A 13,064-nucleotide genomic window follows, 5' to 3' on the forward strand; every position below is an offset into this window, starting at 1 on the left:
TAAAGCTGGACAGGATGGAAGTTTTGGCACAAGGAATGCGCAGGGTTGATTTGAGGAGGGTCATACCAACGATAAATGTAATGATAATAGAATGTGCCAAGGAGTCTGGAATACACTAGAAATTTGAGATTAGGGCACCCCGTCCGACATCGACATCGCTACGCAACGGATAGCTTCAAATCACGTAACGTACGTACGTCAAAGCACTCTAGGCCCTACTGTAACACAAAATTAGATACTAATTTCACTGGAATTTTTTGAAGAATTTATTTAGTGAACCGAGTTTAGTGACTTGTGAGAGACGCATTAGTGCTGGCGTTGCGGATTTATTTCGACCATCTGTACTTAGTACTTCCCGATTGCTGCATGCGGGTACTCAAAATTAGTTCTCACCTGGATTTCCGCAATGTTGTACCCCAAGATATCAGCGCCGGTGGATTTTTGTCATTTGGATCGTGCGTAAAGCATGACCGTCGGTAGTAATGACCCGCATAAGTCTCCTTTGTCCTTACGACAGAATGAATTTTCCCACATCAGGCCATCGGAATATGCTTTATATTTTTGTACATTCAGGAATTTAGTACGAAATATTTACACTTTAATGACAAGATTACCGTGAAAGTAGTCTGGCATGCTGCTAGCCGAATAGCGAAATCGCTAGCTTCAACGGTAATGGTCCGACTAGAACACTGTATTTTATTTCATCTGTGACCCTCAACATCCACGTCCACGAGGGGTGGCCCTGGAGCTGGAGATTGGTCACCGAAACGAGTCCAGGGATTGTCGTGAATGGTGGCGGGTCGGACCATGCCCCGGAACTCATCTTCCTTCAAAATGGTGGCGAGGCGGTCCGGTCTGTTGGTGATAATGGCGTCCACGCCTTTCCTGCAGTGTGCATGTGAGTAAAATGACTTTAATTATACCACTTGGCTAGAACTTTTTCCTTAGAAAGGCTCTGCAGCACTTCTTCCTTTAAAACTGAGAGTACAATGAAATTAGTGCGATGGCTTTCCAATAACATATTAACACAGAAGTCACGTAACATCACAAGACTTTATTTCCTCAAAGAAGCCGTAGCGGGAGTTGAGGTGTATTAGATTATTACATATTACGTACAAATCTGCCGGAGAACGACTAAGGAGCAGTGACAGGAGGAGCAAGACGAGCTAACAGCCACCGCTGTACCATTTGCTAGAATACTGGAAGGGATTGCGTGCGTAAGGACACGTTCGCTAGAGAGTAATTTATAGTACTGAACGCTTGCTTAAAGGCTGGCGTCTCTGAGCTGTCGCGCGGATCTGTCATGTCATAAGCGGGGCATAATACATGGGTCCTTGAATTCGAAGAGAATTGTTTATTTGTGTGCCCAAGTACAACACACAACAAACCTTATAATTAGGTGCGCAATGAATAAAAATAAACGCGAAAAGAGATCATGAACCAAATAAATGTGACGTACAAAATACACATCTCAGAAGAATAATCCAAAAGTATCTTTAAAAATTAAGCTATCATCTATGAAAATGTGAGCATTATTATTGTATGTCCCGCTGTTAAACAGACAATGTAAACAAATCATGGAACTAAAGTTGCTGATTTTATTAGCTCTAACCACATGATTTCGAGGAAATAGCTCGGGAAATAAAAGCAAATAGATTAATGCGAACGGGGACATTGAATATACCTACAAATTCAATTCTGCAAAAATATGAAGTCCTGAACTTTATGTCGCCAATTCAATGTTCTCATGGTGTACCTGTCAAGCTTTTTCTTTTAATTGTCATAACAGGAACGGCCCACGTACAAATCAAAAATATATTAACGAATCTGCGTTGCACTTTTTCAATTTTCTCTTGCAGATGAATACCCCCCATACTACTGAACAATATTCATGTTTACTGACAACCAAAGATTGGAACAAGCTAATGAAACAATGAGGATTACTAAAGTCATCAATTATTCAGGATAGAAAGCCACGAACGCTAAAAGACGCGCTTGCAATATGGCCAACATGATCACTGAATTTTAAGTTACTGGTAAAATTAACACTTAGTTTCATGTTATATACGTTTTTTAACAGTGTACCATTCAAAGTTAATGCAAAAACAGCAGGGCTGGTTGTTTCTAGCAAAATATATCAGAAACATTTTTTGTACAAGTATAAGTACACCATAAGAATGGCACCTTTACACTACTGCATTATTTTCGCTTTGTAGAGCAGGATAGTCGTTGATGCCTTTGAAGGAAGCCAACAGCTTTGTATAATCAGTTTACAGTAGTGGTTCGACGGTTCGACATTTGTAATGCAAGAAGCGAGATAACTTATGAGCACACTGACAAGAATGGGCCCAAGAATCGATGACTCGCGATATATGGTTTTGATGAACTTCGTGATACGGGAACAAAAGTCTGTTTGATGCAAGGTGTCCTTAAGGAGCAAACAAAGAACATCACTGACACCACAGATGTTTAAATTAGGTACTAAAACGTTATGAATCACCCAATATAAAGGTTTTGAGAAATCAAAGGGAACACATCTGTTGGACCACTGTCCTTAACAATTGGTGAAAATTCATTTAGAAAAGACATGAGGTTTGTTTTTGTAGATTGTTCAGGCATCAAGCTATTGTTGCAGTGAAAGTTGGCGCTCGAAATGGACAGAAAAATGCTTCCCCAAAACAACTTCAATAACTATGATGAAAGGAGAAAGCAGCGACACCGGTCCGTAGTTCTGTACTTTCCCACTGTTGCCAGACATGCGCTGCAACGACCACTAAAGTTTTCCATAGTTCTGGAAACAATGTTCGCTTTATATACAAATTCAAGATGTGTGCGAGAGGCACCACAAACAAACACGCACACCCCTTCATGATGAAATCTGGGACGTCATGAAATGCTAAAATTTTCGGCTTTGGTGACCACTGTTGTGCCATTACCACAAGCCCGCATTCCGAAACTGCAAGATGCAGAATTTATCCTGCGAGCGCCCAAATTCTCCCTTGAAAAGGCAAGATGCTGAGCCGTCAGGCAGCGGTGTCCTGCGGGAGAAGCCTCGGCGAGCAGCGTGTTCGGACGTGTCAGCGTGTGCCAGACAGCCCGGCGCCGCACCTCCCTTTGCATGGAGGTCACCACGCGCGCGAACTTTGAACCGGGTGGCCAGCGCGGTCGCTGGTTGGACCCCTCGGACGACCGTCGTGTGCTGACTTTGTATTGGGCCGTTTGAGTGACAATGGTTCCTCGGGGATTATAAAAGACGCGACACGCCGCCTGAAAAACAGGATCCGCCGACCCACCGGGAGACAGTGTCGCTCCCGACTGGGGTGAGATGTGTCACGCATTTTCGCCGGACGTCGCCGTGCGGGAACAGTCGCGTTTGTGTGAGCTCTCGGCCCCAGTGCCGATCCGATCTTGTCCTGTACAATGACCTGTATATAATGTATAAAGTCCCTTTTGTTATTCTCATCGACGCCAGGCTCGGAGTCTTCGCTACCAACGCTCTGTCACAAAACGGGTGACGAGCGTTACGGGACCACAAAGTCGTAATCGTGGTGCAGCGGTACAAGTTCGTAACACTGGATGGCAGCTACGGGATTGACCGGCATCAGCTACCTCGGCGCGGTGAGTGCCTGAAGTTTACCTCAAACACCAGACTTTCTCTGACACAGGTTATAGTAGCTTAGGGAAGGATTTGGTGTTGCATTGTGATAACCTTGTGTGTTTCAAGCCTAGTAAGAGTGTTTTGAAAACCAGGGGATGCTGAGGGGGTAAAACGGGGCAGTGTGTGAAATACTTGCATATGTCTTACTAGTAGTGTTATAGTAGCGTACGGCAGGTATATTCAAAAAGGGTAACCAGCAGGAGGACAGTGTGAACGATGGAGAAGTACAAGGTCAAGGAACTTCTCCAAATTTGTGAAGAGTTGGGCATTGAGTTGGGCTCAACTAAAAGAAAGAATGCGATCCTTGAGGTCATGAGGACTGGGGACGTAACGGCTGAGGAAGCCGCAGAGGCCTGGGCGGATATCAATGAACGTCGGGAAAGGGAGGAGAAGGAACGTTGCGAGGAGGAAAGGAAAGAGAAGGAGCGACGTGAGCACGAGCTTAAAATGAAAGAGTTGGAAACCCGAAATAGATCTCCGGCGCCTAGTCTCACTTCTAACGTTCCAAGAATACGCGATCAACTTCCACCCTTTGTCGTCGGAGAGGATATGGCCAAATACCTCGTGAAATTTGAGCACGTGTGCGAACGGAATAGCATTGAGCGATCCCTTTGGGCACAGAATCTGTTAGCCTTGCTTCCTGGGGAGGCATCAGACGTAATAACTTGCTTATCGAAAGAGGCGTTGGAGAGCTACAGTGATGTGAAGGAAGCGCTACTGCGGAAGTACAAATTGTCGCCCGAAGCTTTCCGGCAGAGGTTCCGGTATGCAAAAAAGGGCAAGGAGTCGAATGTTGACTTCGCGTTTCGTCTAAAAGCCGACTTGGTGGAATGGCTGAAGGGCGAAGAGGTTTACGACGACCGCGACAAAATTGTCGAATGCATCGCGTTGGAGCAGTTCTACCGTTGCATTGATGAGGATGTCCGGCTCTGGCTGCAAGATAGGCTAAAGGAGGTTAAGCTAAACAAGGCAGCAGAGTTAGCGGAAGAGTATTACACCCGCCGCAGCTTGCACAGCAAGGCAGTGCGCGTAGAAAAGGCAGATGGGAGAGTTGGGTTTTCCGGAAAGCCCGAAAAACGGAAATGTTACAATTGCAAAAAGCAAGGGCACATCGCTGCGAACTGCCCAGAGAAAATTGCTTTTGCAACAAAACAGCGAAATAATACGACGCGTTTTTTTGAAAAACGGAAACCGTTAACCTGCTACAATCCGCCTTTTGCGATGCATTGTGGCGCCACTGTGCGGTGGCCACGAGAAACGATTTGGCAGGCGCCGCTCTCGCCGCGACAGACAGCCGCCGCACGCGAGACACGTGTGCAAGCAAGCAGCGTGCGAGTGAAAACCGCAACAACGTGTGCGCACAGTTTGTCGCCGTCCGCTAGCCATGGAGCCCGCTGGTGACTGCTTTGTACCTGGAGGTTTCTTCAGCGTGACGAACGGCTGGAAAAAGCGCTTCGGCAACGTCAAAATACCCACGGAAGCGCAGCTCGAAGAACACATGGTGTCGAGCGGAGCGCGCTTCGCGCGACAGCAAATGAAAGGAACGATGTTCCAAGAAGAAGGATACGTGCGCAACGTCATGTACAACGACGTGTCAGCAGAATCCACGTGCGGACTTTTGCGTAGTATCTGCCTACCGTCAATGAAAGGCGGCTATTACATCGTGCACGCCGCGATTTCCAAGGCGTCGGGCTCCATCCTGGCTGGTCATTGCCTGCGAACATTAGTTGCATGTTTTGTGCTAACTGTTGCAGCGTTAACGAATGAGTGCTGGAGGCGGTACTTTGTTGCAGTGATGTTTGTGGTGGTGATTTGGAAGTGTGGTCCGCAATTTGTATGGGTTGCTGTGATGTGCTGTTGTTTGCCGTGCGCTTAAAAGCTTCAAACTCGGCTCGTAGCTCGGCTAAACTGTTTCGAAGTATTTTGTTTTCTATGGCAAAATGAAAAGAAATAGCATGGCCTAAGCAAATTGTGTAGCATTGGTGATAACTATAGCCGTTACGTCTATAGACATAACAAAATAAATGTGCAGTGTACATGGAAGATAACTGAAAAAGCAGTATCATTTATTCAGAGATGGAAAATACAAATTTCCTCAGAAGGTAGCACAGTAGACAGCGTCGTCGTAAGTACACGTGATATAGTATGAGAGTACACTGTTGTTACACAGTCTGGTCTCTTCTGGTCATAAGCATGGTAAAGGAGGCTCATTTGAAGTAGAGATGTGCGAGCTGGCTACTTGTTCTCATTATTGATTGAAATGATTGGCTGTAGAAAATTGCACAAAAAGGCGCAAGTCCTAAAAATGCTGTCAATAATGTCGAGCATGTTGATTGGCAGTGGTTTGTCTAAAAAATGAAATTCTTTGATACGTCTTATGACTCGCTCAACATGGATCCTAGCGCCAGCTATTTTTCGGGTGGCAATCACGTCACTAGCTGACAATTGGTTCCCCATTTTAAATGGTGGCATGTGGATTTGAATAGATGGTGGAAAAACGCCCTCCAACCTAAAGCCTTTGTCGACCATCACACCGTCCCCCGCATCTAATAAACCCAGTAGGCCCGATTTTTCGACAACTTCGCTATCACTAACATGCCCACCCCACAAATCTGGCACAAATGAAACGTAACCATCTGGTGTTACCCCAACAAGTGCTTTGAACGTGTTATAATGCTTGTACGAGGAGAAAGTATGCCTCTGTGCCTGTAGTTTTGAAGGTCTTTGGATTCTCACCTCTGTGCAATCAAGGATGACTCTAGTGTTTGAGAAGTCACTGAATGCCATTGGCATGTGCCTTTTGCTCTCTGCTAATGTGGGAAACCTTGTCAACGCTGAGAGCTCTTTATCAAGAAAAATTACCCATGTACAAAAGATGCGACTAAGGCATGACTGAGAAATTCCAAAGATTCGAGCCACTTCCTTGGCACAAACACCAGTCCTGAGCCTATACAGCACCATGAAAAGTTCTTCGCGCTTGGAGAGCTGTCTTTCCTTTGCTTGTGTTTTTCCTCCATCCCAATAAACCATGCGTTCTGCATTTTTTTCAATGTGCTTAAAGAGTGCTTCAAACTGTTCCTTACTTTGCAGTCCTGTATAAAACTTAAAAGACGATTTGTGAATAGTATCCACAGAAAACGTGCAGCGTTTTAGCTTTCTGCATTGCAGTTCTAGGTCCCTGACTTTCCGTTGTAATGCCACATTTTCAGTTAATAGGTGGTCAGTGTTCTCCTCTCTGCTTAAGGGCGTTGGCTCTAGGACCTCCTGTGGCTCAGTGAGCATTGGGGATGTTGCAAGCAGCAAGAGTGCATCAGCTGCTCCTTCCTCGTCGAATGAAGAGTCTGCACCTGCATTTGCATCAACAAATGCAATAAAGTGACGCTATTGCTTTAGACACAATTCATTGAACACTGACATTTACTCTGAGCATTCGCACTTTGTGCGGAGTGCACTACTCTAATGACCTGGTCACCTGAAAGCAAATTATGGATAATTCATATGTCGCAAACGTGCAAGACTCGCAATGAGCAACATAAGGTGAGCCTCAGAAAACATTTCCAGCTGCATAATGTGACAGTGTGCTTGCCATTAGTTCAAAAGCCACTGCTCACCCTGAACACAGGACGTGTGTGGTTCCCCATCACTGTGACCTTTACAAGTTCCTCCTTGACCTGATACCTCTGTACCTGTGACGTAAAGTGAGTAATAAAATAGTATGAGTACACACAAAAACGCATGACTCGGATAGGGCATGAAGTGTAGTTCTTAGGGCAAATATCACGTTTCACCACTGCATATATTCCTTTATAGTGTGCCATAGTGCTTGGCGTACATACACAGGTAATGGGGAGGCCAACAGAATGTCAGTTTGCATACGTGTTTTACCCACAAAGTATATGTACACCTACAAAAATGCCAGAAAATGGCCAGTATGCCCAGAACCGGTGATACCTGCTGTTGGTGGAGCGCCTGTTTTCCTCTTGGAACGCGCCGCGGTACGAACATGGCGGTCGACCGCGTCCTTCTTTCTGAACTGGTCTGTATACACGAACAGCGTCGGTATGAAGTCCGGATGTCTGGGTGACAGTGAAGGTGCCCCTGGAATGTGTCCGTTACACAATAAGACGCGCCACTCGACTCCAGAAAGCGCAGCACGGGAAAATGAGCCATAGTACAAACCGTACTACATCGCTATTCGCTAAACGAACATAAGCTTTCTTCAAGAAATATTACTATACTCGGTGTCGACAAGAATGATGAAACGACAAATAGCAGCGATTGCTAACTAGCACCATCAGCTACTTAAACAGTGCACGCCGTTTCCAAATCTGCCCGGCAGTGCAGGCGCGCTTGGCTCCAACGGATAACTACGCCGACATCACGAGCACTCGCTGAACGCTTATGAAGTAGTAAAAGTGTGCACGGTGTAAAGTTGCTAAAGACTGCGTTCTAGCGGCGGCCGCACAGAGGTGACAGCAAAAAAAACAAAGTAAAGCACAACGCGGCGGCCGCACAGAGATGACGACAAAAAAGAATAAAAAAAAAAAATAAAGCACCGCGTTTCACTCGGCCGGCTCGCGCGAGCAAGAGATCGTTTGTTTCGCTAGCTCAAACACATTTGCGTCTTTCTCGAGATTATTCGTATGAGTCAGTAACGACAAAAACAGAGAACTACGTATGTGGATGCATACCTGTCACAAAGTGCTTCCCGCAGAGTCGAGATGCTGCTGACGGCTGCCATGGACGTCCTTGCGCATCTTGCCGCTTCACTGCCCTAATCCAGGCTTCACGGCGCTGTCGATCTCGTTTTACCGACGGAAATCGGAAAAACCGCACTGTCCTGCTGGGACTGTCACGTGAACTGCAGCCGTACGCGACACACGACATTGGCATCGCGCCAAATTTCGATGTCAATATGTTAGGAAGGCCTGCCGTGCGCGCGGCAGCGAGAATAGCGCAGCTGAGAATGCCCCGGCCGTCCGCCGTCTGCTCTAGCGCCTGCCAAATCGCTTCGCTCCTCAGCCGCTAGGGCACTGCGCATGCGCAGTTCGGCGTCGCAAAAGGCGGATTGCAAAAAGCAAGGGCACATCGCTGCAAGCTGCCCAGAGAGAATTGCTTTTGCAACGATACAGGAAACTCACAAAAACATACGTCTATTGGAGCCCTATGTGCAGGAAATTAAGGTAAACGGCAAGAAGTGCCGTGCACTTCGGGACTCTGCAGCAACTATGGACGTTGTTCACCCGTCTTTCGTCTCCTCGAGTGATTTTACGGGAGAGTGCGCTAGGATACGGCAAGTGGCCGAGGAGAGGAGTGTCTGTTTACCGATCGCAACGGTTGTCATTGAAGGAGAGTTTGGGAAACTTAACACAGAGGCCGCTGTGTCTGCCGCCCTCCCGGAGCAATTTCCCTACCTCTTCTCAAATAGCTCGGAGCAGCTGCTGAAGGATCAGGGCAAGTCATTCTTTGCCGACGTGGCGTACATGGCGCTCACGCGATCCAAAGTGCGCCCGCTGTCGAGGGAACTTGACTTTGCGTCGGTGAGCGAAAGGCGGTGCGGCACACGGACTGATCAAGGTAACTTGAGTGGCGAGCAGTCGCGGGAGAGGCAGAGCTCGGAGGCTGGCCTAGACGAGCGGGTCCTGGAAGTGAGTGGGAGTGACGCGTGCAGTGCTAGCCGCGATATAGACTCGACGCCGCAATTAGGCGACGCGGGCTCCACACTCGCTCCGGTTTCCGCCAGCCGGCAGGAGCAGGCTGCAGTTGAAAGAGAAAGTCTGATTCGCGAGCAACAGAAAGGCTGTTCATTAGCTGATCTGAGGAAGAGCGTCAAACGGGGAGTGAAAAAAAAGAGGGTTTCATTTGGCAAGGAATCTGGCTTATTGTACCGCCGCTACACGGATAAGCAGGGTCGCAAATATAAGCAGCTTCGGATTCCGCGAAAATATCGCCGGGAAAAATGAATGACCTCATTTGCTTCCTCAGAAGTATGTTTTCGGTCCAAGTGATTTCAAGGGGACCATTCTATTTGTAATTATTATTGCTGATTAATAATTGTTTCTATTTTGTTGCGTTGTTAATTTGAAAACTGGTTGTTTGAGCCTTGTGTACTAGATCGTACACCTGCCTCTTGTTGCAGCGGGAGCAAAGGGGGGATAGCGATTTAGTTAGGTTGATTTGGATTATGGCCTTGTCTGGTGTTTGACGGGAGACAGAGGGCACTTGTTCGTGTTGGGTGTTGCCTTTTGCCGGTCGGTTTTGCAAGCTGCAGAACGACCAACCGGGACCAGTGGCGAGAAGCAAGGTCTTAGGAACGACCCGAGCGGAGCTGGTCAAGGTACCTTGGCGACGACGCGGTGAGCAGAGCTCCTGTCCTGGCGAGTCGGACCTGGGCACGTGAAGTTACCTGGCGTTCCGACACTGGACGTGAACTTGGACGAGCCTGACGAACGTGCGCGCCTGGCATCCGAGCCACGTGGAGGCAGCTCGTCTTCCCGGCGCCTTATCTGAGGGCGGGGATGCTGTTGTGCCATTACCACAAGCCCGGATTCCGAAACTGCAAGATGCAGAATTTATCCTGCGAGCGCCCAAATTCTCCCTTGAAAAGGCAAGATGCTGAGCCGTCAGGCAGCGGTGTCCTGCGGGAGAAGCCTCGGCGAGCAGCGTGTTCGGACGTGTCAGCGTGTGCCAGACAGCCCGGCGCCGCACCTCCCTTTGCATGGAGGTCACCACGCGCGCGAACTTTGAACCGGGTGGCCAGCGCGGTCGCTGGTTGGACCCCTCGGACGACCGTCGTGTGCTGACTTTGTATTGGGCCGTTTGAGTGACAATGGTTCCTCGGGGATTATAAAAGACGCGACACGCCGCCTGAAAAACAGGATCCGCCGACCCACCGGGAGACAGTGTCGCTCCCGACTGGGGTGAGATGTGTCACGCATTTTCGCCGGACGTCGCCGTGCGGGAACAGTCGCGTTTGTGTGAGCTCTCGGCCCCAGTGCCGATCCGATCTTGTCCTGTACAATGACCTGTATATAATGTATAAAGTCCCTTTTGTTATTCTCATCGACGCCAGGCTCGGAGTCTTCGCTACCAACGCTCTGTCACAAAACGGGTGACGAGCGCTACGGGACCACAAAGTCGTAATCGTGGTGCAGCGGTACAAGTTCGTAACACCACATAGCAGCTAATACACAGATTACATCACCGCATTGACGACTGAAATTTTACCGCTAAAGGTATCTCTGAGCATGCCCGAGACGTCTCCTGTCGATAGTGAATAGACAAAACGAAGATAACTGACAAATGCCTCAGCAACAGCATGATGAGAGGCAGACCAATCACCGGAACTCGTAGCATGACTAATACGCGCATTGGGCTTATGTATAAACCTTCGCATTCTTTTAAGATTCTTGTGATCGCCGTGATCACTGTAATTACGTGCATTCCAATTACGTATGTTTACACCGATGGCAAAAATATTTCTACTGCGCTCTAAGTTCACTGAACTGCTCATACAATTCGAGGTCGCTCGATAATTCTTAATGATGATGGAAGTTCACCTTTTTGCGGAGCACGCCCCGCAATTCACATGAAAACCATAATGGATATAGTTGATTTTTCTCTGCCAATTTCAGAACGTGCACATCAATGTCATTCTTTACCGGAAAATAAAAAAGTTCCGTAGCGACTTTTAAATCTGTCGCATTGTAAATTGGAGACAAGTCATAACTTCGAAAATATTTAAACATACCAAAGCAATCACCCATTGAAAACAAATATAACATGGCGTCACACATCCGTGGTCATGGTGCAAACAGCAGGAAAAAAAAGACCTGTCAAGGAGACCACTAATGGGAACAACCACGTCCTAATAAAAATTAACAAAAACGAGGTCTAAAATATTGCCAGATGCATTAGCAAAGTTGTTTATTTGCACTAAGGACAAGAACGAAACAAATTACACTAAGGCACATGCCTTTCAGTTAGCGCGTTTATATGCAGACAAAACATATATGTTATTTAGATTACCATCGGCGACATTAGCATCACCAAGATATAGCAGTCTATGTTTCAACGTATTAAGAACCACTGCGAGTGAATTCAGCTGGTCAGCAATAACGTGAGAAGGTACGCTACTGGCGAAATAGCAGCATTAAACCACCATAGTCTGTTTTTCGCTTGATTGTATTTCGACCCAAAGGCTTTCAGTACGCACTTAAAGTCGCAGCGCCGTCTAGCTTTGAGACTATACCTCAGAACAATCAGAATACCGCCACTAAAAGCTACAACTAGAGTAGGGCATCTTCAATTTTTTGGGAAAACAGCAGTTTCGTGCAAAGTATACACTTGTACTGAAACGTTCGTTAAGTTTCAGTAAGACATATAGGTCATAATGTTAAACGGCTAGATTTCAAAGGAATTCATATGCTATTGTTCGAAGGCCACGCACATTTTTGGTAGTAAGCACTTCAAATCATTTGCCCGAGTCCAGTAGTTGCTTCGCTTCCTTTGCCATCAGTGCGCCAAATAATTGGCAGAACGATCGCTTTTCTCGACCCCCATTACATTGACACCATTCAATTTTTCAAAATCAGCTTCCAGAAATGATGCATGAAAAAAGACTCTAACAGTCGTCTTTTGTATGCAGCTGTCTGCACGTAATATATTCGAAACAAGATGACTACGCGTCGTGATAATGCCCTACAGGGTAGTACCAGGACTTAACCGACACACAAAAAGCTTAGAACGACAGAAAGCTGAGCTACAACCAAAGTAGGGTAGCTTACGCAGATGAGCTTTGTGTCTCCTTTCATTTTTCGCCTCAGTGCTCCCTTCAGGTGATAGTCGGCGTTCGTGTTGTCCCCTTCTCTACTATTGTGTCCTGTCTGCACGCCTCACCTCTTTTTTTGCATTATGACACAAAAAGCGCCTTACACTTACGGGGGCCGTTGTCTGACGTCGTCAGTTTGTTGCTGCAACTTGCACCATTTTCAGGAAGGCGCGTCTCTTACGTTGATAAATAGTGAAGCCTACATCCTGAAGGGCAGCATGGTCACGCAGGGTATAATTTGCCCCCACCACTCGAAGGCGTCTTGGTTTATCGAAGTTTACAGAAACTGTCGCAGACGGCACCGCACGTTCTACCTCCATATACAACAGACCCAGTTTACGACAGGTGTCGTCCTGGTCTACCGAGCCGCAGGAATCATGTCCGCATAAGAAGCATGCGACAGTGCCGATGAAGACCGCTGTTTGCTATTTTTCCGAATCGCGAAGTGCCCATCAACTCGGTGCAGTGAGCAAGGTGTCTTTCAAGCACTTAATTCTCAGTTTTCACCTCACGCACTTCAGACGTAGGAGTCTGTGCCGTCACGAGAAGCCCGCTAAGAAGGTTCCCGCAGATGAT

At 47.2% G+C, this 13,064-nt stretch overlaps 2 protein-coding genes across 2 annotated transcripts in view; both read right to left on the reverse strand.

The window, feature by feature from the left end:
- Window positions 1-679: 679 nt before the first annotated feature.
- The window catches only part of LOC135896314 (dermonecrotic toxin SPH-like), a 38,769-nt gene continuing 26,384 nt past the window's right edge, over window positions 680-13,064 (reverse strand). The window contains exon 6 of the mRNA XM_070524652.1: window positions 680-885. Within this exon, the coding sequence (XP_070380753.1) occupies window positions 702-885 (184 nt within the window). The 3' untranslated portion in view covers window positions 680-701. The remainder of the gene's footprint in view (window positions 886-13,064) is intronic.
- LOC135916601 (uncharacterized) lies at window positions 1,693-8,687 on the reverse strand. Its single transcript, XM_070523178.1, has 5 exons — window positions 8,350-8,687; window positions 7,610-7,756; window positions 7,270-7,344; window positions 6,395-7,005; window positions 1,693-1,698 (listed from the first exon to the last, which is right to left on the reverse strand). Exons 1-5 carry the CDS (start codon window positions 8,549-8,551, stop codon window positions 1,693-1,695), a joined length of 1,041 nt encoding a protein of 346 aa, XP_070379279.1. The 5' UTR covers window positions 8,552-8,687.

Source organism: Dermacentor albipictus, chromosome 8 (assembly GCF_038994185.2).
Source record: "Dermacentor albipictus isolate Rhodes 1998 colony chromosome 8, USDA_Dalb.pri_finalv2, whole genome shotgun sequence".
Classification (NCBI taxonomy): Eukaryota; Metazoa; Arthropoda; class Arachnida; order Ixodida; family Ixodidae; genus Dermacentor; species Dermacentor albipictus.

Coding starts and splice junctions, on each gene's coding strand:
- LOC135916601 (XM_070523178.1), bottom strand. CDS start 8,551: ATGCCAATGTCGTGTGTCGCGTACGGCTGCAGTTCACGTGACAGTCCC. Junction 7,757..8,349: donor CGGGAAGCACTTTGTGACAG/GTATGCATCCAC, acceptor GACACATTCCAG/GGGCACCTTCACTGTCACCC. Junction 7,345..7,609: donor AGGCGCTCCACCAACAGCAG/GTATCACCGGTT, acceptor TTTACGTCACAG/GTACAGAGGTATCAGGTCAA.